Here is a 24,482-nt window from a genome sequence, read left to right on the forward strand (position 1 = left end):
CCGCGCGGGGCTCGCAAAACTCCCGACAACGTCATAAACTTCTCAAAACAATGTATTTCACTTGCTTCGATTTTAAAGTTAAGTAATAAATATATATGACGTGCCTCTTCAGCAAGAGGAAGGGGAGAGGCAGACCAGGAAAGACAGTCTGTTTGGGCTCAATACAGGGTCACTTTCAATGCGCGTCGCTCATCTAGCCGCATGCGCATGCGTCGCTCGTCCAGCACGCATGCGTCATTCATCCGGCAGGCACACGTCACCTTAACCTTGAACAGAACCGAACCCTCTGCTGCGGGAACTCTTCCAGGTAAGCGTTCGGTATGATCCACCTGCAGCCAAAGAGTGCTGGGGCCCGTGGGCACGTTCACGGGCAACGGAGAACGGCTCCGGGTGGCATTTTGGCATGTTTAATTCCCTGAGCTCAAATGCTCATTAAAAACTTTCCTTTGGAGGAAGGGAGCACCCCCGTTCCTCTCACCGCTCGTAAAATGAAACATCGGACCCACAGAGGTGCCCTCTGGGTCATGTCTCTGCCGAGCAGAATAGACCACACGTTTCCTAGCAACCCCGATCCCCTGTCCCCACCCCACCCCACCCCACCCCATCCCCGGCTCCAGCCACTTACTTCCTCTCCTCCAGCAGCGCGATCTCCTTGCGCACCTCGTGGTATTCCTCCGCGATCTGGCAGTGCTGCCGGAAGACCTGCATGGACTCCAGGGAGTCCTGGCAAGGCGGCAGAGGCTTCGGGAACAACAAGAAGTCAGTCATTTTCCTGTATCAATAAGTCACCAACCCCTTTGCGCCCCTGGGGCCTCGGTCCTGCCCCGCGCCCCGCAGGCACAGCCCTGTGTTGGAGGGGCCGCCCAGGGGTGGGTCAGGCTCCGTGACCATGGCTCAGGCGCTCTGGTCCTGCCACCCAGGCTTCTTATCGCTGGCGAGAGCAGCCCTACCAGAAGGGCGCCCTTCTGGGACGTGCCCCCAAGCTGAAGGGCAAGGCTGGGCCACAGGACAAGTGAGGCCCGAAGAGCCCGGCTTCCTGGGCCTTCCGACCCCAGCGAGGGACTGAGACCCCCGGGCAACCCTTCCCGACCGTCACGTGTCGAAAAGTCTACATCCGGCAATCAGTTTCTAAAGAACTAGCTTTCCTGAGTTTATCACTCTAATTTCTAGTTAGCAACACATTATTAAAACCATTACTTTTAGAACCACTAGTTAATAGCCTTTTAAAGAGTTTTTTACTCACTTTTCAATTATTTACAGAGAATGTTACATAATATCTGAGAAAGAGGATTTCACTGTTCAACAGGCTTTTCAGTCTGACCCTCCCTTCACCCTGGTCCAGGCGGGTAGGCTGTGTGTCTGCTCAGATTCTCGCTTTTTCATGTTGGTAACCTGAGAACTAGTGAACTCTGCACTGCTTGCTCCTCTCCTTACGTTCTGCAAAGACACAGCAGCTCTCTGGGTGTCAGGTGCGACTCCATCCAGGAAGCAGTAGAAATCCTATAGTTCATTGTCTGATTGATGGACGCGGTGACCCTTCTCATTTGCCATCAGGCCTCTGCATAGAGGTCTTTTAAAAGAAATAAAATTCAAAATTGATTTGGAGGAACTTTGCCTCCCTGTGGAAAATCTGTGTCCTGAGTCATGGAAAATCTAACAGAAACTGTGTGATGCAGTACCCTTCCCTAGGGCCCCGGAACACACTCAGCGTGTGCTCAGCCTGTTGGGACTGTCGCCCCTTTCCGCACAGCAGCGCACTGGGAAGCGGCGCCAGTCAGCTCGCCGCGGGAGAGGGAGCTCCCGCCAGGGGAATGCAGAGCTCCTGGCTCCTGCAAGTGTGTCCTCGAACTCCCCACCTCACCAGCTCTCACCTGTTCCCCTGGCAGAGCGCCAGGTGTAACGGCAAGGCGAGTGAAACTCACTCACTCTGGGCAGCCTCTGCTAGTCAGTCACCCAGGCCTCGTCACCCGGGCCCTGCGACTTGGCGTGTCTGTGTCCACCTGATGGACACGCAGCCCACGCCCGGCTCAGTCTGTAACTGCCGTGTGGTGGCAGGGCCTGCACCACAGATTCAGCACAGTTACGCCTGTGACAGTCCAGAGCTTCCCAGACTCTCTGGAAGAATTCATGTGCATTAGGGTTCAGACGAGAGCAGCCGCAGTCAAGGGGGGACTTTCCTTTGCTGCTGTCATTAAAAAGGAAAACTGAAAATCAGGTTGGTGCATGATTGTCTTAAAAAGAGGAAGGCCTCTTTCCCCCCTTACCTTTTTATTAAGTGGGAATTTTTTTCATGGGTTCTTTTTTTTTAATCGGCACTTTTTAATAGTGGCAAATTGGAAGACATCATTATGTGTCGGCAGCAGGCCCCTGCTGCCAAGGGTATTTCAGGGTAGGGGTGGTTCCGGATGTATTCCGCATCCTCCTGTGCTCTTAGCAGGATGACCATGCTACACAGTCACATTTTCAAGGTTCCCCACAAGGAAGAAGTAATTCCGGTTTTTAAAGAACAAGCCAAAACTGCTGAGTGCTCAGTGTTTGGGGGAGGAAAGGTGCCAGGTGTCCTCGGCCCCTGAGCCCTGCAAGCTCTGTCCTCACCCGCCCTGGCACGGAGGGTTAGCACCGCTTCAGGGTCTCCCTGTGTGCATCAAAGTGTTAACAGCTAGGGTTTTTTTAAAGCAAGGACGGAAGTGATCTTACACAAGCCACCACAACACTGTGAAGTTGTCGTGTTGGTTGCCAGGGATTGGGGGAGGGGAATGAGGAGTTGCTGCTTAATCAGTAGAGTTTCAGTTCTGCAAGACGGAGAAGTTCCACAGATGGTTGCTCAGCACTGTGAATGCACTTAACCCTGCTGACTGTACTCTTACAGATGATTAAGGTGGCAACATTCATGTCGTGTGTTTTTTACCACAGTAAAAAAAAAGTTAGTGCAACAAAAGAGTGGTCCTTAACCCTTTCTGCTGCCCTGGCCCGTCTTCTGAACTCTCTAAGGCTCCCGGCACTGGCATGCTGCCTTTCTCCCCAGGGAGCTTAGAGCCTCTCGCTGCTTCGTCACCCCGTGCCTCTGACCCCAGCACCACCGGACAAATGGAAGCGCCCTCTGCCCAGCAGGACCCCCCTCCTTCAAGGGCCTCTGATGACATCACTGGACATTTTCTCCAGCCAAGGGGGCTCTCCACATAATTTTTTAAACATATGTTCTTATCCCAGCAGGAATTCTGGTGAATTAGAGTATTAAAATATTTAGATTTCAGACACAAAAACTCAAGATGGAGGTGTGGGTAGATATGCTTCACCTCCTCGCACAACCAGAAGGAGGATAACAATCAATTTAAAAACAAAACCAACCAGAGCTGCCAGAAAACCAAACTGTATGGGAGCCCAACAACCAAGGAGACAAAGAAGAAACATTCATTCAGACTGGTAGGAGGGGCGGAGACGGGCAGTTGGGGCAGAGAAGACTTGCAGTGAGGCAGCAGCTAGCGGACCGGACAGTCCCACATTCGCACGTAAATATTCGTAGATAAACGGAGGAACAACTGGGGAGCAAGATAGACCGAGCAACGCAGGGTTCCAGCTCGGGGAAATGAAGTCTCAGAAACTCTGGCTGTAAAAACCTGTGAGGGTTGCAGTGGCAGAAGAAACTGCCAGCTTTTCAGGAGAGTCCTTTGGAGGAACCCACAGGGTCCTAGAACATACACAAGCTGGCCCTCTCGTGAATCAGCTCCAGGGCAGCACCTGGAAGGGCGCAGTTCACTTGGGGGAAGCAGAGGAAGTGGCTGAAAGCAGGGTAAGAGCTGAGCAAGTGGCATTGTTCCCTCCCTGACCCTCGCCCACACACAGGACCACAACACAGGGACATGGGTTGCCCCACCGTGGCAAATACCTAAGGCTCTGCCCCTTACTATGTAACAGGCACGCCGAGACAAAGAAATTGGCCCAAATGAAAGAACAGATCAAAACTTCAGAAAAAGTACTAAGCAACAAGGAGATAGCCAGCCTATCAGATGCAAAGGTCAAAACACTGGTAATCGGGGTGCTCACAGAAATGATTGAGTATGGTTGCAAAATGGAGGAAGAAATGAAGGCCATGCAAAGTGAAATAAAGAAAAATATACAGGGAACCAACAGTGACAGGAAGGAAATTGGGACTCAAATGAGTGATTTGGAAAAACAGGAAGAAATAAACATTCAACTGGAAGAGAATAAAGAAACAAGAATTCAAAAAAGTGAGAAGAGACTTAGGAGCCTCTGGGACAACTTTAAATGTTCCCACATCCAAATCATGGGGGTGCCAGAAGGAACAGAGGAAAGTGAGAAATTGAAAACTTATTTAAAAAATAGTGAAAGAAAACTTCCCCAATTTGGCAAAGGAAATAGACATACAAGTCCAGGAAACACAGAGTCCCAAACAAATTAGACCCAAAGAGAGCCACACCAAGACATATCATAATTCAATTGCCAAAGATTAAAGATAAAGATAAAATCTTAAAAGAAGAAGAAGAAAACAGTTACCTATGAAGAAGTTCCCATAAGACTATCAGCTGATTTCTCAAAAGAAACCTTACAGGCAAGAAGGAGTTGAAAAGAAGTATTCGAAGTCATGAAAGGCAAGGACCTACATCCAAGATGACTCTATCCAGCAAAGGTATCACTTAGAATGGAAGGGCAGGTAAAGGAGTCCATCATCACTAAGCCCTTACTATATGAAGCGTTAAAGGGACTTATCTAACAAAAAGAAGATGATCAAAACAATGAAGAATAAAATGACAACAAACAACTATCAACCACTGACCCTAAAAAACAGAACCAAAAACAAATTAAGCAAACAACTAGAACAGGAACAGAATCACAGAAATGGAGAACACACGGAGGGTTATCAGTGGGGAGGAGAGGAGGAGACAGGGGGAAAAGGTACAGGTAATGAGGAGCATACATGGTCAGTACAAAGTACACGGGGGCAGGTTAAGAATAGTATAGGAAATGTAGAAGTCACAAAACTTACACGTACGACCCTTGGACATGAACTAAGGAGGGGGGGAATGCTGGTGGGAGGGGGTACAGGACAGACGGAGATAAAGGGGAGAAAAAAATGGGACAAAGCATAATCAATAAAACATACTTAAAAATATTTAGATTTCATTCCTGATACAAAAAGTAGTGCTATAGAGAGGCGACCTGGGGTGTTCTGTATGACACAGAACAGTCTCACGGCTTTGTGATGGACTGTGTGTGCGTGTCTGTGTGTGCGAGCCACATCTCCAGGCCGCCGCCGAGAGTGGCCGTCTTACCCTCTCACGGCCACTCACAACGAGAGACAGCGTGTGGCCCACAGTGGCCATTGATGTTCTTGCCTGAGGAAAGATTCCTGGCATTCGAGGGCAAGAGTCCAGTTTCCAGTGTAAAAATGGAGCTCTGTCACGTGACGTTTAGAAACACTGGTACTCGTGAATTAGCTGGCCTCACATGCGGTTAAGCTACTAACACATGTTCACACCAATAACTAAAAAATCTCCTAAAAGAAAGCCTGTGGTAACTGAATGAAACAGTCTGTTAACTTCTTGGAATAAGAATTAACACTTTTATTTTTGTTTCAGTTCTCGTTGCTTAATTTTAACTATTCTTGTCCAAGAGACCTTTGTAGTTAGAATCCAGTCTGGGAATGAGCCAGCAATAAATAAGCTTTTCATGTTGATGGTGAATTTCCTTTTGCTTCAGGAGGAGAAAATTTTCTTATTTCCTCCATAATCATGCTCCATCCTCCCACACGTTGGATGCATTTATTGCACACTCTTGTTTAAGAGTGAAGTCCTACATTTCGAGGAAAAGCAATGCAAAGACACTGTGTTTGAAAGGACGAGGCGAAGCTGTCCGAGTGCACAGATTTGTGGGCCGTGGAAGCCTTCCCAGGCGCTGCCAGCACCGTGGCATCCGCTCTGCTCGCAGCCTGGCCAGTTCCGAGGTTAAATTGAGACATCCTCCCAACGGCCCCCTCTGAACCACTTTTCCAAGACACCGACGGGGGTTTGCGTGAGGTCAGAGCCCGGGAGGGCACTTCCTCCTGCCCCCCTTCCCCCCTCCGCCTCCTCCAGCTGCTGGGGACGGAGCTTCCAAGGGCCTTAAATTACAGGGCAGCACAGCGAGCCTCTGCTGCCCCGGTCCCCACCCCACTCGTCAGGACCGATTTATCAGGATGAAGTAACAGAGAAGCCACAGGCTCCGGTCCCGAGAATGCCAGCGCGAGCCACGCCGCCCCACCTCCGCTGTCTGCCCGGCCGCCAGCGTGCGGCAGGGGCCTGGCCGAGCGCCTCAAGCGGCAAAGCCGGCTTAAGCGTTTCCGTTTTCTGCTTGGCGTCTTCTGATGCCGCTGGCCCCGGCCACTTCGAAAATGTAAGAAGTTAATTTTCCTCTCCCAGCTTCCCACACACCAGATATATTTAGGGAGCTAAATATTCTACAGTTGCTGAGCAGACTTTGTATTTATTCCTGAAGTCTCGGTGTGACCTTTACATTGGGGGGCAGTCGGGCGTGTCTGGTGTAAATTTATGTTGCACTTCAACACCCCCAAACTAACGAGCACAATTTGTTAAAACTATTAGTGGATAAACGTACTCAGGACTGATTGTGATGTTTGAAAATGCTGTTATCTTAGAATTTCAAATATTTTAAAAACATTTTAAGAACTGACATTTCTATAGTATCTATTACGGTCAAGGTAGGAACAAACAAACATACAGCATATTTTGTACGTTATGTGATGGTTTGATGACTAATGTTTATCATTTCTGTTGGCATAGCCCATAGTACAGGCGGAGGTAACTCGGGAGTGTCTCCAATGTTTCCTACAAGGCGTGTCCTAATGACCACTGGGTCCCCCCAGCCCCCCAAAATTAAAGGTATCATTGTAAAGCTCCAAGGAACTGTATATATTTTCTCTCTGGTCACAGCAGCCAAAGAACACTGTGAGATACTTTTCAACATGTTGAGAGGAAAAAAAAAAAGCAGCCACTTCCTGCTGGATGCTCAGGAACTCCGGGATGCTGAGACCGCTCCGTTTTCTCTGTCTTCCTTCCTGAGCTCCCAAGCGGTGCATTGATGCAAGACCTAAAAGAAGTGTCTGGAGGAGCTGCTCGGATAACAAGACATTCTAGCACACACCTCCAGCCACACACTGTTTATTTGTGGAGGTGACCTCAGTTTCTGCCTTGCCAGACACTGTCTGAGAAAAGGCGAGGTCAGTGTGTGCCACAGAGACACCTGTCACTGTCCCCTCAGATCAGATAGGGGACTTCAGGGTGGACGGGGGTGAAACTATTGCTCAACTTGCTTAAACAGTCAGAAGCCGTGTTGTTTTCCAAGCACCTTAACTTCCTGAGATGAAGAGGGCGTCAGAGCCTCCCTCCTGAACTCGGGATTCCAGTGAGGTGCTCCCCTTGTTTAATTGGACGGATCATTACGACTCCCTCGGCGCTTCACTCTGAGCATCTCGTAGGGGAAGGGGTTAACATGTTGACTGAGGGGTGTTTCGTGTCGCCAAGCACGGGGCTGTCTCTGCTCCTCATCAGCTCCCCCAGCCACGCGAGCACAGCATTGTCTCCACTCCGCAGTTCAGGAAAGCGGGGTTCACAGCCAGGACGCGGCACTCCCCACGTCGCAAAACCAGCAGCTGCGGCGCTGAGCCCGGCCCTGGCAGCCAGCCGTCCTTGTAATTCCCAACAGGAAGTTTATTAGCGCCCTCTCATCAGCATGTTCTTTACCTGACTACAGAAGCATCTTCCTTTCTCTGACTGGCCTATTTCACCTAGCGTGATGCTCTCCAAGTCCACCCACACTGTCGCAAAAACGTAAGAATTCCTTCTTTCTTTCTGCTGCGTAGTATTCCACTGTGCAAGTGTGCCACAGCTTTTTCATCCACTCATCTACTCGTGGGCACCTGGGCTGCTTCCAAATTGTGGCTGTTGTAAGTAATGCTGCTGTGAACATAGGGGTGCGTGTATTCTTTAGAATTAGTGTTTCGTTTCTATGTGGAGTCTAATAAACAAAATAGGAACTGATTCATCGACAGAGAACAGACTGACGCTGTCAGAGGGGAGTGGTGTGAGGAGGACTGGGTGAAAAAGGTGAAGGGACTGAGCAAAAACAAAAACAAAACAAACAAAAACAAAACAAAGAACAACCCCACTGACACAGACAACAGTGTGGGGGTGACCAGAGGGAAGGGGGCGGGGAGGGGACACGGGGATGGATGGTGAGGGAAGGAGACTGGACTCGGGGTGGTGGGCACGCAGGACAGTGTACAGATGATGTGTTAGAGAATGTACACCTGAAACCTGTATACTTTTGTTGTCACCCCAATAAATTCAATTTAAAGAAGATTTTTAGAAAAACCTTTTCCTCGTTCCAATGCCAATAATTAGATCACATCACGGCTTAGCTTTGAACCATCTGTAAGCCAAACCATGACCTCCGAACGCAGCTGCAGTGCTCCGTTCGAGAACAAGCCTGCCGCTGACGGAGACCCAGGGCCTGTTAACGGGCCGCACGCCCTTCAGAGCCCAGAGGGGCCGGTCAGTGCCACCGGGAAGAAAAGGAAGCAGGCCTGAAGAAGAGGGATGGGATGGTTTCTCATTCGGTCTGGGAAGTGGACATAAAACTGGGCCCCCGTCCAGTGTGAAGTAGTGTCACCCGGGCATGCCACTCAGGGCCACGGAGACGCGAAAGCCCTTTCCAGGAAAGAAGCCGGCACAAACAGAACCGGCCTGCCACCCCCACCCCGGTCGAGGAAGGCGATGTCCCTGCAGGCTGCTACCTGGCCCACGGCCTCTTGCCCAGCGGTCTGCGCGAATAGAGACATCAAGAGCCATGTCTGTCACTGCTATTCTTGCATGCGCTTTTTTTGGCTTCTGTGGAAATAGAAGCACCGGGAATTACATGCTCAAACATGTCCACATTCTTGGCAAAGCAACAGAAAAATCCCGGGGGTCAAGTTGGTGATAGAGTGTCCACCAAATAGCTATTTTATGGCTGCATCTTATCAGTGACAAAAGCCTGTGCAGTGGACACCGAAAGCCGGAGCAGATTTCATCAGGTGGCTGTGGGACCGCACTGTGGCCACCTCGCAAACCAGAGACGGCACAGCCCACGCCTGCTGGAGCCACGTGAGCTGCCCCGGGCTCCGCAGGAGGTGTCCGGGAAGGAAGGCTGCCTGGACTCAAGGCCACGGGCCATCTGAGCTGGCAAATGAGTTTGGACCAAAGTCTGACCCTGGTTTCTCATCTCAAACAGGCGGGCAGGGCTGGCGTCACGCCTGTTCCATGGGCCAGGTGTTCGGGCCCCAGCGAGGTCATCGGGGTCGGTTTGCTCCAGGAGAAAGGGCTGTGCACAGGCGTCCACCCGCCCTCGTGACCCACCTCTGGTCCTTCCTCAGGGCAGCCCGGTGGCCAGTGACCCCGAGAGCCCTGGCCGGGGAGGGAGGGGGAGCGGACTGCCCCTGTGAGCAGCCAGCCTGCGCATGGACTTCCGTGCGGACACTGCTGCCGCAGAGCAGCCCACATCCACGGGCTCGGGTGCACGTGGAAATAGAGTCCTGCCCTGAGGTCCAGTGTCCGGTCTCAGCCTTTCCCTCCCAGTCCCCTCGGGCCCGTGCCCAGGGCGTGGGCACAGCAGCAGGGCAGCCTCAGGCAGAGACGGCCCTGACCCAGGGGCCTGACAGCGGGCAAAGGCTGGTCTCGAACGCCGTGCCAGCCCCCCGCCCCAGCAAGCCACTGCCCACGTGCCGGGTGTCCTGTCCGTCCTCGGAGAGGCGCAGCGAGCCTGTTGACGGGCCTGGGATGCCCACGGCCACGAGAGCAGCCACGAGCCGGACACGGCCTCTCAGCAGCCTGACTCATCAAGGGCCCGTAAGGATGAAACAGTCTTGTTGGATTGAAATAATTAAATAGAGTTGATTTCTGAAACAGGTCACTTGGAATTAAAGCCATGGAACGGAGTGCTTTTTCAGAGGAATGACGTGGGCGATGGCAGGGGGCTGTGGCTCCCGCGGAGAAGGACCCCCGACGGGGGCGGCGGGGGGGACCGTCGGTGTCCCCAGGGGGAACAGCGCTGGTGCCAGTGCCGCGCAGCAGAGTGAGCGCCCCCTGCCGGGCGGCGGCGGGACCGACTGTGCTGCTGCTGCGGCTGCTGCTGTGTGGGCTGCAGAGCCGCTCGCTCACGGCTTCCTCGTAACCCCAGGAAGCGCGACAGCTTCGAGGTGACCGTGAAATACAGCAGGAAAACCGTGGGCACAGACACACAGTTATACCCTGGTGTGGGTCCGGGGTCGTCCTGCACAGCAGGGGCTCCCGGTCGGGTTCCGGGCCAGGGCCCAGGCCCGGGTGGCGGGGCCTGGTCCTCGCGTGGGGCGCGTGCGAGAGGTAACCAATGGATGTTTCTCCCCCTCTCTTTCTCCCTCCCCTCCTCTCTCTCAATACATAAAATCTTCAAAAACTTTACTTAAAACATAACATACTCATGTTCTATTAACAGCCGGCAGAACCAGAGAGGGTCGGGGTGGAGCAGGGAAGGGGAGAGTATCCGGGCGTCGCCCTGCATGGCACGCCCCCCTGCCCCCACCCCGTGTGGGTTTTCCCAGACCCCTGAGCCCCCAGGCCCCGTGGGGGCGCTGCAGAGACTCAGCAGCGAGCAGCAGCGCAGGGGGCAGAGCCGCCCGCCCAGGCCCCGGGGCTCCCGCCCGCCTGGGGCCGGGCAGGCGGGGTCTGTGCGCACCAGCCCGCAGGCCTGCGCTCCCTCCGTCTCGGCCCCCCGGGCGGGCTGCTCCTCGGCTTACCCGAGCCGACGAGACTGAGACGGAGAGAAGGGAGACGAGAAGACCCTCACCTGCAGCTGCTGGTCTAGCTCGGGGAGGACCGGCGGGGCGGCGTCTTCTTCGGGAGGCGAGTCATCTGAAACAGCGGAAGGAGGCGGCTTTCACTGCGGAGCCCTTGGGCGCACGGGAGCCGCCCCGCGGTTCAGCCGCCGCGGCCCCTGCCCCGTCGCCCCCGTCGCTCGGGTTGCAGACACCCAGAGCGCAGGAGACCGTCCTGGTCCTTTTCCATGCAAACCGGGGGATCGGGAGCTCCGGCCGCCAGGCCGAGACCTCGCAAACGGTCCCGGGTGGCTCTCCGGCTCAGAAGCGCCGCCCGGCCGCCAGCACCCCTGCGTCGCCCGGAAGCGAACACGTGAGGTCCGGGGAAGCGCTTCGACGGGCGCCAGTGGGGTGAGCGGACCCCCGCGGGTCAGAGGGCGCGCGTGAGCCACCACGAGGGCCTCACTCGGAAGGGCCAAGGGCCGGGGCAGCCGGCTCCCACGGCTCTGGTCTCCGCCCCTACGGCCCCTCCCCACCCACGGGCAGTTAACCAGCGCGTGGCTCTGGGTCCCCCGGGGACAGGGCAGACACCCGGCCGGGGCCCGCCCGCTACAGGGGTCCAGGAGAGAGGGGCACCCCTGCCTCCGGGCCTGTGGCCTGGCAGGTGTTGCTGGGTGAACAGAGGCAGACCCCACAAGTGTCGGAGGGAGCCTGAGAGGAGTTTGGCCTAAAATGCCCCAGTCGCCCCTGACCCCTTCAAGAGCGTCCTGCAGACAAGCCATGGCAGGAGGGGTCCGCTGCCCCGCCAGCAGGGCCTCCGCAGCCCAGGGGACACAGGCTCCGCCCTGCGGCGGGGATCCCCACTCGCGCTCCCTCCTGCTGACAGCCCCTCCGAGGAGCACGGGACGAGGAGACTCAGACAGATCACAGGCTAGAGGGTGACGGAAACCCAGAGCGGTCGTCCGCGGTGGTGAGGAAAAGGAAGACGGCGTCCTTGCTCTCTCACCACTGCAGTCCGGCCTATCTGTGCCGACAGCTGAAGCTCAGCGAACGAGAGGGGCGGCGGGCCGTGGGCGCAGCTCCGGCTGCAGCCGGCGCTGAAGACATCGCCGGGAAGACGACCGAAGTGAGGACGCGCTCACCTCGGCCGCAGCCTCACCCGGAACAGCCTGAGCTGTGGGTGCACACGAAGAGCAGCGGCCCGACAGCCGCCCGCCGACGGTGGCTCAGGGCAGGAACCGCGGGTCCCAGTGGGGACCCTGCCCACAGGTCGGGGGACAGTCTCCAGCGGAAGCACGTCCCTGGGCCCCTCCAAGGCTCCCTTCCCGCGCAGGGCGGAGGGGACAGCTTCTGCCCGGTGCTGCGGGCTTCAAACCCACCTTGGTTGTTTGCCAGGACTCGACCAAGGACAGAGATGCTCGCTTCTGGCCACCACCCTGTTAGAGGTGGCCTTCGTGATCAAACCTCCAGTCTTTTCAACCGATCTGGGTCAAAGGTACACTTAAATACACTTCAATAAAATATCAGCTTCCCAGACATCATGATTATTTTGGCTCAGTGAGTTCAAGGCCAGAACACTGTGGGCAAACGGGAACGCCTTATACTTTGGTGTCTGAACCCCGACGACACGCACAGGGGAGCAGGCGTGTGGGGGCAGAAGCCAGCTGTGGGAGGAGCGGCGCGGGCTGTAAATCGAGGGTGCCGAGGGCTGGCAGGGAGCGGCGCTGGGGCTCCCCGGCCTCCGTCCACCCTGCGCCCCGAGAAGCCACGCTCCTTCCCCCTCTGTTACGGACAAGAATTCATGCGCTTTGCCCCAGCAAGGGAGACAGCAGAGACCTGGCGTGACCCCGAATTAAGCAGGCCCATGCGTCGTCACTGATGGTCACAGCACATGCGGGCACACGCGTGAGGCCACGCCGACAATCTGCAGGTCAGTGAAGGCTTCCCATGGGGTTCCCGGGCTGCTAGAACGCCCTGCTTGGCTGACAGAGAAGTAAGTATGTGGTTCCTGGTTTACAAGGACAAGCAAGATAAACGTAGGACTCTTACTAAAAACGAATCGAGTTGGATTAATCCACACAGGACAGGGCGGCGGAAACAAGGGACCCAGAGACTGACATCAGGCGCCGGCTGAGCCTGCGGCCAGCCCTGCCCATCCCGCCCGGCCACCTGCTGTGGCCGGCACCCCCGCCACCCCCGCCAAGAGTGGCAGCTCACAAAGCTGCTCACTACTCGGCCCACGCCGGTGTGTGGTGTGCTTGCTTTTACACGGTGGCTACCTTCCGTGGCGGGCTTTAGAAATAGGCAAATGCGCTAAAAGCAGAACAGTGAATCACAGGATTGGGCCAAGAGGAGAGGAGGGGGTGGGTCAGGCCTCGAGGACCACAGCTGGGCCGTGACCGGCCAGGGCGCCACCGGACGTGCGGTCGGTGACACAGGGTCGGCCCCCGAGCGCCGTGAGGTCCGCTCCGGCGCTTCCAGAAGCATGGGACAGCCTGTGCAGCCGCCGTGTGGGGGACACCCCCCTCACCCCCCAAGCCTGCCCCTTTTTAAAAAAAGAGCAGCTGCCAGACGGGTTTATGCAGTGACAAAATCAGATGCAGGTGCATTTTATTAAAATGCATTTATTTTCCGAATGTGCTGAAGGCGCTGACAGAGGCTCTGTGCCGAGTCGGTGGACCCTTCATCCTGTCTGCAGTGTGTCAAGGGAATAATAACTCGTCGGCGTCCTTCTCACAGGGGTGCCGCGGGCTTGACGGGCTCTGCAAACGGAGCCCAGAGACTGTTTGAAGGGTGGAGCGTAAAGGAGGAATTAGGGACCGATGCAGAAACTCCTCCCGCCGATCATCGGTGTCTCTTCATGGCAGAGAGAACACTTTCCTACTTGAGCCTCACCCGGGGACCGTGTTTTCATTGCTGTGTTTTTGTAGACAGGAAGGGAGAGAGGGTTTCCAGGGAGGGGAAGGGAGCGAAGGGAAGGGAGAGGCACATGGATGTGGGAGAGAATCATGGGTCGGTGGCTTCTCATACGGCCGGTGACCAGGGACCCCGCCCCTAGCCCAGGCCTGTGCCCTGACCAGGGATCGAACTGGCAACCTTCCGCTTTGCGAGATGATGTCCAACCCACTGGCCCATACAGCCAGGGTGACAGAGAACATTTTAACACCAAAATCAGAAGACAGATGTGATCTTAGACCGGAAGAGTGTCCGCTGCAGTGGGTCCGTTTAGCTTCATGAACAGAACAAACCCTGAGAAGCCCTCGCCGCCGCGCCCTGGTCCCTTCCCCTCCGCAGCGGAGAGGCGGGACCTTCCCAGGGCCAGACCAGGGGGTGAGCCAGCGTCCCGCAGCCACCGCTCCGGCGGCATCCTGGCTGCACTCCCGTCCCACGGGGCCTCCATCCCAGACGCAGTGGGGGCTGGGCGGGAAGACCGAATCCACGCGGAGGGGCTCCTCAGGCTCCTCCCCCTCCCCGGCCAGGGACCGGAGAGGCCGCCGGCTCAGACTCCGTGCCATCTGCCCGCTCGTCCGGCAGTCGGGGCCGGCCTCCTGGGCAGGCGCCTGCGCAGGCGCACGGAGCCCCTGGCCAGGCGGCTCACGCGGGAGTCAGGCGGTACCCAGAGGGTCTGCGGAGCCGTCGTCATCTCTGAACAGGGGCCCCGCCGTGCCGCACGGCCCCTCCATAAGCGGCGAGCCGGTTCTGTCCGGTCTGACCCCGGGGTGCGCGTGTCCCACAGCCCACCCTCCAGGGTGGCAGGGGTGAGCACACGGAGGGGGCAGGTGGGCTGGGGCTGCGGCCGCAGCGCCCAGGGTCATGCAACAGCTGTCCCTGAACTGTCTCTTCCCACTGAGGGCACTGCGGGGCTGGAGAGCATTCCGTGGGACAGACCTGCACTGGAAGCTTGGGGAATGGGGACCGTCTGCATAACCTCTCAGAGACTCAGTTTTGTCCTCTGCAAAATGGGTATGACGTTCGCTGTCTCAGAAGGCAGGTATCAGTAAAGGAACGCATCTGTCAGTCAGTTCTCCTAAAGCCTGGCACCTAGGAAGCAGTCGGTGATAATAGTAACTGTTTACTACAGTCATGTCTGATTTCCATTCCTTTTCACCGTGAGTCAGATGGCGAGGGTGATGGGGAGGCAAAGCATCTGTCTGTGCGAGTGTGTCTGTGTGTGTATGTGTATGAATGTACTTGTGTGAGTGTGTGAGTGTGTGAATAGTGCATAAGCCTGTGTGTATATGTGCATGGGTGTGTTTGTGAATGTATGAGTATGTATGTGTGTGAGTGTGAATGTGTACGAGTATGTGCATGTATGAGTGTGCATGAATGTGAGTGTGTGTGAGTGTGTGTGTGTGCACGCAGGAACCACGACGGAGGCTGCCGGCACTTCTGCTCTTCGCCCGAAGGACGCAGAGAAGCCCCAGCCCCTGATCGCGGCTCCTGGTGCCCGTCCCGGGAGGCCGCCTGGTGCGGCCACCAGCTCGGGGCCGGCCCTGTCCATTCAAATCTCCACATAAAGGTCGTTCCCTTGGACCTTCCTGTCCAAGCAGACTCCCTCCGTGACGCACTGCCCCCAGAATGAACCTATGCACGAAGGGGCCTGGAGCACTTGCACTGCGAATCTAAATGCAGATTAATGTTTCATTCATAGAAATAAAACAGCCGCCCTGGCTGGCGTAGCTCAGTGGATTGAGCGCGGGCTGCGAACCAAAGTGTCGCAGGTTCGATCCCCAGTCAGGGCACACGCCTGGGTTGCAGGCCACGGCCCCCAGCAACTGCACATTGATGTTTCTCTCTCTCTCTCTCTCTCCCTCCCTTCCCTCTCTAAAAATAAATAAAATCTTTTAAAAAATAAAAATAAAAATGAATAAATAAAATCTTTAAAAAAGGAATACGATAAGTGATACAAGGCTGCTGGTCCGTGTTAACAATTTGTCAGAGAGCTCCTCGAGGAAGCGTCTGGATACCTAGCTCCTCGTCAGAACACCACGTCGTTTCGAATCACCAGAAGCTTTTCTAACTCTGTTTCCTGCTCACTAAGCGTTGGAGATGTGCCCCTTTAATTCACACCAGGCGTTCTCAGCCATAGAATTAAAAGTATAGAAACAGGTATAAGTGTGGACACAGGTAGAGATTTGGTGTGACCCCGGGCAAGCAGTCAGCTCTTCGTGATCAACATTAGTTGGTTATGAATGTTAATCACCGCGTCGCCCGGACCCCGCCCCGCAGGCTGTCCGAAACGAGACCGCCGGCCCCGCGGCCCGGACGGTGCTTCTCCGCGCAGAGTGTGAGGCCGTGCGAGGGCGGCGGGGTTTACGCTCCTTAGAGACGCTCATCTGGTCGCCACTCTCGTGATCCAGATTCTGTGCGTCTTACCGGCTCTCCTTCCGTAAGGGCATTTTTACTTACCCAGCTTACAACACCCCCCAGAAACATCTGCTTCAGAGCGAGCCTGCGGAAGCCCATTTTCCACCCGACAACACTGGCCCCACTGTCCTTCCCCACAGGGGGTGCCTGCGGGCGCTCACCGTCCCCGGCGCTCCCGCGGCCACGGGAGGCTCGGCTCTCTCAGCTCTCTCGGGACGACGTCCCCGCATCTCCTCCACCCGTGGGCCCTGCCTCCAGAGGGGGGGCGAGGGCCTGGCTTCGGCCCCCGTCTCGGCACTGTTCACGACGGGCAGTGGGGGCACCACGGAACCTCCCCCGGCCTGGCGTCCCACCCGTGGAACGGCACGACCGCGCTCCCCTCTGAGTCGCTGCCAGGGCTGAGCGGATAAAACGACACGACTCAAAGCACCTGCCTCCTCGCTGGCCTTCTTCAAGGCCTCAGGCAACAGATTCCAGCCAGTAGATGTGGTGTGTGCCATAGAACCTGCCTCTGAAAAGGATGGTGGTTGTTCGCACTGAGTCCCTGATTTCACAGCATGTGGTAGCTAAGTTCGCGCCCTGGCACCCGCCCTGCTCTGGAAAGGGTCAGGGGTTTTCTCAGATGACGGCCGACGAGGGAGCCATCCGAAGGAGATGACCCCCAGACGAAGGAGCCCTGGATCCTGGGGCCCGGGGAGGAGGTGGAGACACAGCCAAAGGGCAGGAAGAGGTGGAGGAAGGGGTCAGTGGCAAGAGACCCGACACCTGCTTCCCAGTCTCGCCAGGAGCCCGTTTGGCACGTGACACAGAAAGACATTCACACAAACCCGGTTAAATCAGACTCAAGGGCAGCCCTGGCAGCTACACCACACAGTTGCCATGGCCACACGCGCAGCTACCCTGGCGTGGGAGGAGAAAATAGTATTTCTTAAAACAGACACCAACCGAATGGGTCTTGGATTTTTTTAAGCTGAATGCCTTGTGATTAATTTATGCCTAGCTATGAAAAATCCTGACAGCTTGCAAGATTTTTTTTTAAAACAAAATGTTGAAAGACACCAGCTCGGGCTCGTATCAGTATCCTTGACTTTTTCTAGATAAAAACCGAAAACTTTCAAAAAAAGAACCCCAAGGCGAAGGTGTACATTTACACGTGAGTGTGCCAGGTTTTAGCTACAATGGAGACGGAGAAAACTCAAGCGATAAACATGAAACCCTTAGGCCGGCGCGACCCTCAGCGCTCTCCGGTTGAGAAAGGACCCAAGAGGCGGGATCCCGTTTCTCTGCTGCACGTTTTCTGTTGGGAAAACTAACCCATCAAGGTCCTAGCTAGAAAGTGGACTCCTGAGAGTTCCCAGTGTGGACGCTGCACCCCTGGTTTATCACAGATGCAGGTTTCTGGCGATGGGCTCGTCGTCACGAAGGACTCCACTCTGCCCCCTGACAGCCTCCTCCCCTCCTCATCTCGGCCCCCGGAGACCTGTGGTCTGTCTGCAGCCTCGGGGCTCCTGCTGCTCTCCTGACTAGGGACCGACTCCCGGTCTCCGAGGGGTGGCCTGAGCCTGGGGCCTTCCTGCCCCGTCCAGAACACGCTCCGAGTCCAGCCATGGCCTCCGCGGCCCCAGGCCGCACCACACCGGCCCTGCACCACCGCAGAAAGCTTCTGCCACCTCTTCTCTCCACCTTCCAGAAGGCTTCGCCAACTGAGCACTCCACCCCCCCCCCTGCTTTCGTCACATGGCTCCCTCGCTCACAAGCTCGCACCCTTTGCTGCTTTGATCAGGTCCCAGCTCCTTTGCTGAACTTTTGCGACTGGCTTGGTAGCCCCAGCCCACTGCCGTCTGGGCAGCCACGGGTTCCGGGCGAGGCCGCGGCGCTGATGCCCAGCTCAGAGCGGGCCGGGCAGCTGCCTCTTCGTCCAGGCCCCCGCTCCAGGGGAGGAGACCTTGCGAACATACGGACTATGCCGTGCTCCTCCTGACGCAGGCGGTGCTCCTGCTTTGTGTTTGGAGGGAAAGGTGCCACCAGCAAGGGCACCGTTTCTGCACTGCCTTCCGATTCCCCACCCCCCCTCAGGCCTGGGCTGACGCCGCGTCTGCCAAGAGGCTGCGGCGTCTGCTCCGCACGTCACAGCCCCCCCACCACGCTCTCTGCCTCGGGAACCCGCAGCAGGAGCCCCACCGTGCCCCCCTTTGCGCACCTCGCCCACCTCGGGCGAGCAGAGTCCGGGAGCGCAGAGGCTGAGTCGAGCTCGGAGCACGATGGTGAGAGGAGAAGCCGGGACACCCACACCCACCGGCTGCACGACCAGTCCCCAACTCCCCGCCGGACCCTGGACGGCAAAGTCTGTGTCCCCGTCGAGGAGAAGTGTGAGGTGCGGAGGACGCAGGTGCCCGCTGAGCACTCGGTCAGAGTCGAGTGCTGTATTTGACGCCTGGACGACCCTGGGGACGACCTTCCCCATCTTGTGGGGAACTGCAGCTCAGCAGAGTCGGCAACTCACTCAGGGTCGTACAAACGCGCCCTGGCTGGCGTGGCTCAGTGGATTGAGCATGGGCTGCCAACCAAAGTGTCGCAGGTTCGATTCCCAGTCAGGGCACATGCCTGGGTTGCAGGCCATGATCCTCAGCAACCGCACATGGATGTTTCTCTCTCTCTCTCTTTCTCCCTCCCTTCCTGCTCTAAAAATAAATACATAAAATCTTTTTAAAAAACAAACAAAAAAACTGGCTTTAAAAAAAAAGACCGTAGAAACAGTGATGGAAACGGGAGTAAAGACCGTGCCTTGCCGACGCTGCGGGTCTGGTTCACCTCCGCCCCGCACCGTCGCGGAGGAGCACGCAGGAGCGGAAAGAACCGGCGCCAACCCGACTGGGGAGCGCACGTCGCATCGGGCCCCTGGGACGCGAACAGGCCGACACCCACGGGCAAAAACGGGCCCCTTTCTCGCGGACGCCGCTCAACAACACGTGCGGCACGACGGAGCCCCCCGCCCCAGGCGTGCACCTCAGTGGCCCCGTTTCCCGTGGGCGTCTGGGGGGGTTCCCGGGAGCGCACGGCCTGCACCCGTATGCGCGGCGCACCACACTCCCCCGACCCGAGCCTGGGCCTCCGGCCTCCGTGTCTGCGAGGCGGGAACGCGGAGACCCGCCCGGAAGAACGGGGGCCCGAGGCCAGGACAAGCGCAGCTGAGGCCAGTCGTCATTTCCGCGTGGTGACGGGTGGGGGGGGGGTGCCTGGGGGGAGGGTCCCCTTCCCTCCTGTCCTTGGAGGGGACGCACTGGGGACGCACACGGGGCGGGAGTGGGCGGGTGGGCGCGAGCGAGCAGCCGCGGGAAGGCCAGATGGGGCCGAGGCAGGCGGTGTCCCCGCTGTCGCCACCGCGGTCCCTCCCTGGCACAGCCCAGCCCGGTCCCCTCGGGCTTCCCGGGCCCGGCCCCGCCGCGCTGCGCTGGCGCGGGAACCTGCCCTTCCCCGCCGCGGCTGTTAGAGCAGCGCCCGCGCGGCGCGGCGGGCGGAAAAGGCAGAGGACAGATGGTGGACGCAGACGACTGACAGGTGTCAGGTCAGCCCCGGGGAGCCCCGAGGTCCCGGCGGCGGTGCCGTCGGAGCGCCCGTTCCCAGGCGACCTCAGGCCAGGGAAGAGGTTCTCCCCCGCCCCCCAGGGCCCCCGTCAAAGCGGCGCCGGCGGGAAGAGGCGGTGAGGGGCCTGGCGCGGCCTCCGCGGACAGAAGCCTCTGGCCCGGCCACCCCCGCAGGCCGCCTCCCGTCCCCGCTGCACCGCCCGCGGGGCGGCCGGGCCGCAGGGGCCGCTGCGGGTCCCAAGCCCGCGGCTCACGCCCCCGCGGGCGGGCGGGCGGGCGGCCGGCCCTCCGCAGGGTCTCCTCCAGACGTTCTAACCGCGTTAGACGCGGGGGCAGCCCACGGGCTGTAGCACAAAAGCTGAAACGGGCTAAAACGACCGGCGACGGGGGCGGGGGAGCGGCGGCAGAGGCGCGTCTGGAGGCCCCGGGCCGGCGCCGAGTCCCCGCAGGCCCCCCGGGCGCCCCCCTCCCGCCCCGCACAAGGTACCTGGGGCGCCGTCGAGGCTGAAGGCGATGCGCACCGGCCGGTCCGCAGGGACCCTGGCGGCTCTGATCATGTGGGCGCCGGGGCGGCGGCCGTCCCCCGGGGCTTCCAGCTGCGGGGACAAGAGGCAGCGCGTGTCACCACCCGCGTCGCCCGCCCCGCGCCCCTCCCCCCCGCCGCCCCGCGGGCCTGGAGCCCACGGTTACGCGGGTCTTCCTCCGAGACCCGCCGCGGCCGGTGACCAGCCCTCCTCCCCTGCGTCCCCGGCGCTCTCCGCCGGGTTAGGTCCTTACCCTGGCTCACAAAACTGCTGCTGTGGAAACACACGCCTGGAATGGCAGGGGCCGGGTTTTTGGGCGGCCCTTCGCCCCGGCCCTTCGGGGTCCGGTCTCTGGCGGAGCCGGTAGGGAAACCCTCACGGTTCTCCAGGCCGCCTCCCTCCCACGCGCCCGCTGCGCGAGCTGGGAAGTCCGCGCTGGACGCGAGCTCCCGGCCCGGGGTGGTCACCGACCAGGACCACGGGGTCACTTGAAGGACACCAAGACCCCGTCAGAGCATCCCACAGCAGGAACACCACGGGCCTCGCGTATCTGACCAACTACCTGCGAGTCTGCCGCCGCCCCTGAGGCCGCGCGTCTTAAGGACGGGCGGTACGAGCAACAGACAAAACTCGGAAACGTGCTTTCGGTGCTGCGCCTCCTCTGCTAAATTACCGTTTGGTTAACAAACGGGGGTGGGGTGAATGGGGACACACCTATGGATGACATGGGCTGGGGCGTGCAAACACACAACTGTTTCTTTGTTGTAGTAAGAGAGTTTAGCCCAAATACATTTAAACCAAGATACGTGACCATTTTTGTTCACTAGGAAAAGATATTGTTATAAATACATCTTTGTTATTTAAATACGTCTATTTAAATTCTCTATTTTTAGTCATGTTTTCCCTAAACCCTCTACTTTCCTTCTCGTGTAGACTGTAAACCAAAAACTCCGAACGATATTGTAAGGAAAACATCTCTAAAAATGGCAAAACACGGACCGTCTGTTCTGCCGTCTTTAGCGGGACTCTGGGAACGGCCTCGGGGGGACAAGAAGGTCCTTCTCACAAGAAGGTCCCTGCGTCTTTCCCACAGCTCCTCTCGCTCTAAAAATAGTGGGCAGAACACTGGGTTTTGTTTGCATAGTTATTTATAGCTGAGGGGCCGACGCATGTATGTGCACATGTGTGCTCAGGCAGAGCGCATACGGGCTCGTCTCCCGCGGCGGGCAGCAATCGGGCTCACGCCGGACGCTCGGCTGGGCTTTGGGGGGCGGCAGCTGTTCGGGCCCCAGTTAGAACGCTGGTCGCCCGCTCACTGCGCACTGCTGACGGCCGGCGGCCGCCCCCCGCGCTCCGAGGTGCACCGTCCTGAGGGAGGAAGGGTGGGAGCGCGGCACCTCCAACCGCGGGGCAGGGTGCACGCAGACTGCGGCTGCTCGCCCCGGGACTGGCTCCTCCCGGCCCCCGAGAACATTTCAGCGCAGCCCCATCTGCTCAGAACCACCTGTCCCCGGGGAACAGAAGAGACTCTCTCAAATTTAGCCAAGCAAACAACAAAAATCCCTTAATGTTGTAGCAAAAAGAAAATATTGGCACACACAGTGCCATCAGCAAGCCGTGTTACCAACGGTCTGAGGGCACGGAGCCGGGCTCCAGCTCTGCCGGAGGCTCGCAGCTCCCCGGCCCCGGGAAACGGGGCGCAGAGGGGCCACCTGCCCCCAGGGCTCCGGGAGGTCCTCGGAGACAGACAGCGAAGCGGGTGACGGACACGGGCACAGGCGGCAGCGCGGCTCCCCCGTGCGCTGCGACATCTGCCTGCCTGGACAGGGCGGCAGGGGCCGAGGCGGGTGCAGCTGGAGCCCCCCCACCCCACCCGGCGCCGACTGCAGAGCCCGACAGCGGCGTGCCCTCCCGCCCGCCCCGGGCCGCGGCGGGCCGTGGTGAAGCGCCCGCACCCGAGCAGCTAGCCGGGCGCGCACCTGTTCCTCACCTCACTCGGTGGAGTGTGCGCCCGTGTGTGATCGGGGCCAGCACGGCCTTGGCCGGTCGTCCTCGCTGCGAGGCAGAGGCTCAGTCAGAGACGGCTGCACCTGCCGCGTGGCGGCCGCTGACCGTCTGAGGGGCAGTGACAGCTGTCAGGCCGGCTCCGCTACCTGCTGTCCCCAGACCCGCGTCCCACGGGCCTCCTGTTCCGCTTCCCGCTGCCACCCTCTCCTGCCCTCGCCTCTGCAACAGCCGGGATGTGGTCATGCTTCTAGAAAAAGCAGGCGCGAGAGCAGCCCTCCTCCTGTCAGAGGCATTGATAAACAGCGAGCCGCGGGGAGTCCAAACGCTCTAATTCATCAGTCCTGGCAAACCGAAAATACGAGCAGCTTGCTTCACACGGCAGGAATGTCTTCGGCGTGACCCGGCCAGCGTCTGGCTATTCCAGCGGACTGGCACACACAGCTGACCCCAGTCAGCAGAAATGCCGCGCAGCCGGCTCCGGGACACCGGGCCAGCTCCACGGGCCGCAGGCCGGGGGACCGATGACAGCAGCAACCACCCCCAGGAAGGACTCGAGGCCTGGGGTCAAGCACCGGTGACTGGCTCACATCTGGAGACGCCACCAGCTGCAGGACCCACCCGTGGTGCACGGGAAGGGGGTGTCAGCGCTCTAACAGCCGTGAACCCGAACGTCCACAGTGCTCTAGCCCAGCTGGAGGGGGCAGTGAGGTTGAACAAGGAAAGATACACACGCATTGAGAGAACGCAAAGGCAAGCCACAGGCTGGGAGGCAACCTTTGCAAGAGGTGTGTCCGACAGAAGCCGGGCTCCCAGAGTGCAGACTTCTGAACACCCACCACCAGGAAAGCAGACAGCCCAACTGTTCAATGGGCAAAAGCTGTAACAGGTGCCCCATCGTCGGGTGCAGGGATGGCAAGCACCACGTGTCCTTAGGTGACTGCAAATTAAAACAGGGAGGTGCTGCCACACACCTGCCGGAACGGACACCTCCCGGCACTGGGAGGACGTGGGGCGGCTGGCGACCCCGAAGACAGTCTGGCAGCTCCTCACTCGACCAGCAGTCGGGGGTTTGCACCGAGGGCACGGACACCCGTGTCCACACACACACACACCTGCGCGTGCAGCGCCGTGCGGTGACGGAGACAGCGCCCAAGCCACAGACAGACACGGAGGAGACGGCGTGTGTGTCACTTCCTGAAGGAACCCAACATCAGAGGCTGCGTGCCGCGTGGTTCCAACCGCACGGCATTCTGCAAAAGGCACGAGCACGGACACGGTGCAAAGACCCGAGCTCGCCAGGATCCAGGGGGAGGGGCAGGGCCGAGGACGGGGAGGGCAGGGCCCTGCAGGGCAGTGACGCTACTCGGGGTGATACTGTCCGTCGGTCACAACCCAGAGGGTGCACAACCCCAAGAGTGAGCCCTCGTGTAAACTACGGCATTCGGTTCGTGGTGATGTGTCAGCATTGGCCCAACTGTAACAAAGTGCAAGGTGTTACGACAGGAGACATTATGGGGGAGGGAATATATGGAAACCCCATGCTTCTTACTCATTTTTTAAACCAGTCAGCCTAAAACTGCTCAAACAGATGTCAAATAAATGAGTAAAAGAACTTAGCAGGCCCTGGCTGGTGCGGCTCAGTGGACTGAGTGCCAGCCTGTGAACCACAGGGTCACCAGTTCGATTCCCAGGCAGGGCACAGGCCTGGGTTGCAGACCGGGTCCCCAGTAGGGGGCGCACGAGAGGCAACCACACATCAATGTTTCTTTCCCTCTCTTTCTCCCTCCCTTGCCCTCTGTTAATAAATAAATAAATAAGTAAGTAAGTAAATAAAATCTTTTAGAAAAAGAACTTAGGTTTCCGAGAGCCAGAATGAAAAGCTAACACGTGTTGTGCAACTCAGTCAGTGCGCAGATTCAGGAGACTGGTCACCCGCAGGTGAGCCTACGTGCGTTCTGACAGAAAGCCTTTCCGGAAGTTATGACCGTTACGACTTTATTTGACAGTTGACGACATCCCCTCACATATGCATCACAGTTTAACAAAGGGGTCTCGCCACGGCCCGGTCTCCAGCTTCCCAGCGCCCTGGCGGGGGCGTGGCCCACACCGTCTGTCCCCCCACCCCCACCGCACAGACGAGAAGCCGAGATGCAGACA

General features: G+C 58.1%; 1 protein-coding gene across 2 annotated transcripts in view; it reads right to left on the reverse strand.

Moving 5' to 3' along the window:
- Window positions 1-22,623, reverse strand: part of MAP3K7CL (MAP3K7 C-terminal like) — a 31,446-nt gene extending 8,823 nt beyond the window's left edge. Inside the window, exons 1-4 of one of the 2 annotated variants that reach the window (XM_045852587.1) lie at window positions 22,309-22,623; window positions 20,282-20,390; window positions 10,876-10,940; window positions 626-741 (exon numbers count right to left, since the gene is read on the reverse strand). In XM_045852587.1, coding sequence (XP_045708543.1) covers window positions 626-741; window positions 10,876-10,940; window positions 20,282-20,351 — 251 coding nt within the window. In that variant the 5' untranslated portion in view covers window positions 20,352-20,390; window positions 22,309-22,623. Of the gene's footprint in view, window positions 1-625; window positions 742-1,871; window positions 2,004-10,875; window positions 10,941-20,281; window positions 20,391-22,308 lie in introns of those variants that run through there. The other variant, XM_045852588.1, reaches the window with a different exon arrangement.
- Between the last annotated feature and the right edge of the window lie 1,859 nt (window positions 22,624-24,482).

The sequence above is a fragment of the Phyllostomus hastatus genome, unplaced genomic scaffold, assembly GCF_019186645.2.
Source record: "Phyllostomus hastatus isolate PE091 unplaced genomic scaffold, TTU_PhHast_1.1 phas_contig_948, whole genome shotgun sequence".
Lineage (NCBI taxonomy): Eukaryota > Metazoa > Chordata > Mammalia > Chiroptera > Phyllostomidae > Phyllostomus > Phyllostomus hastatus.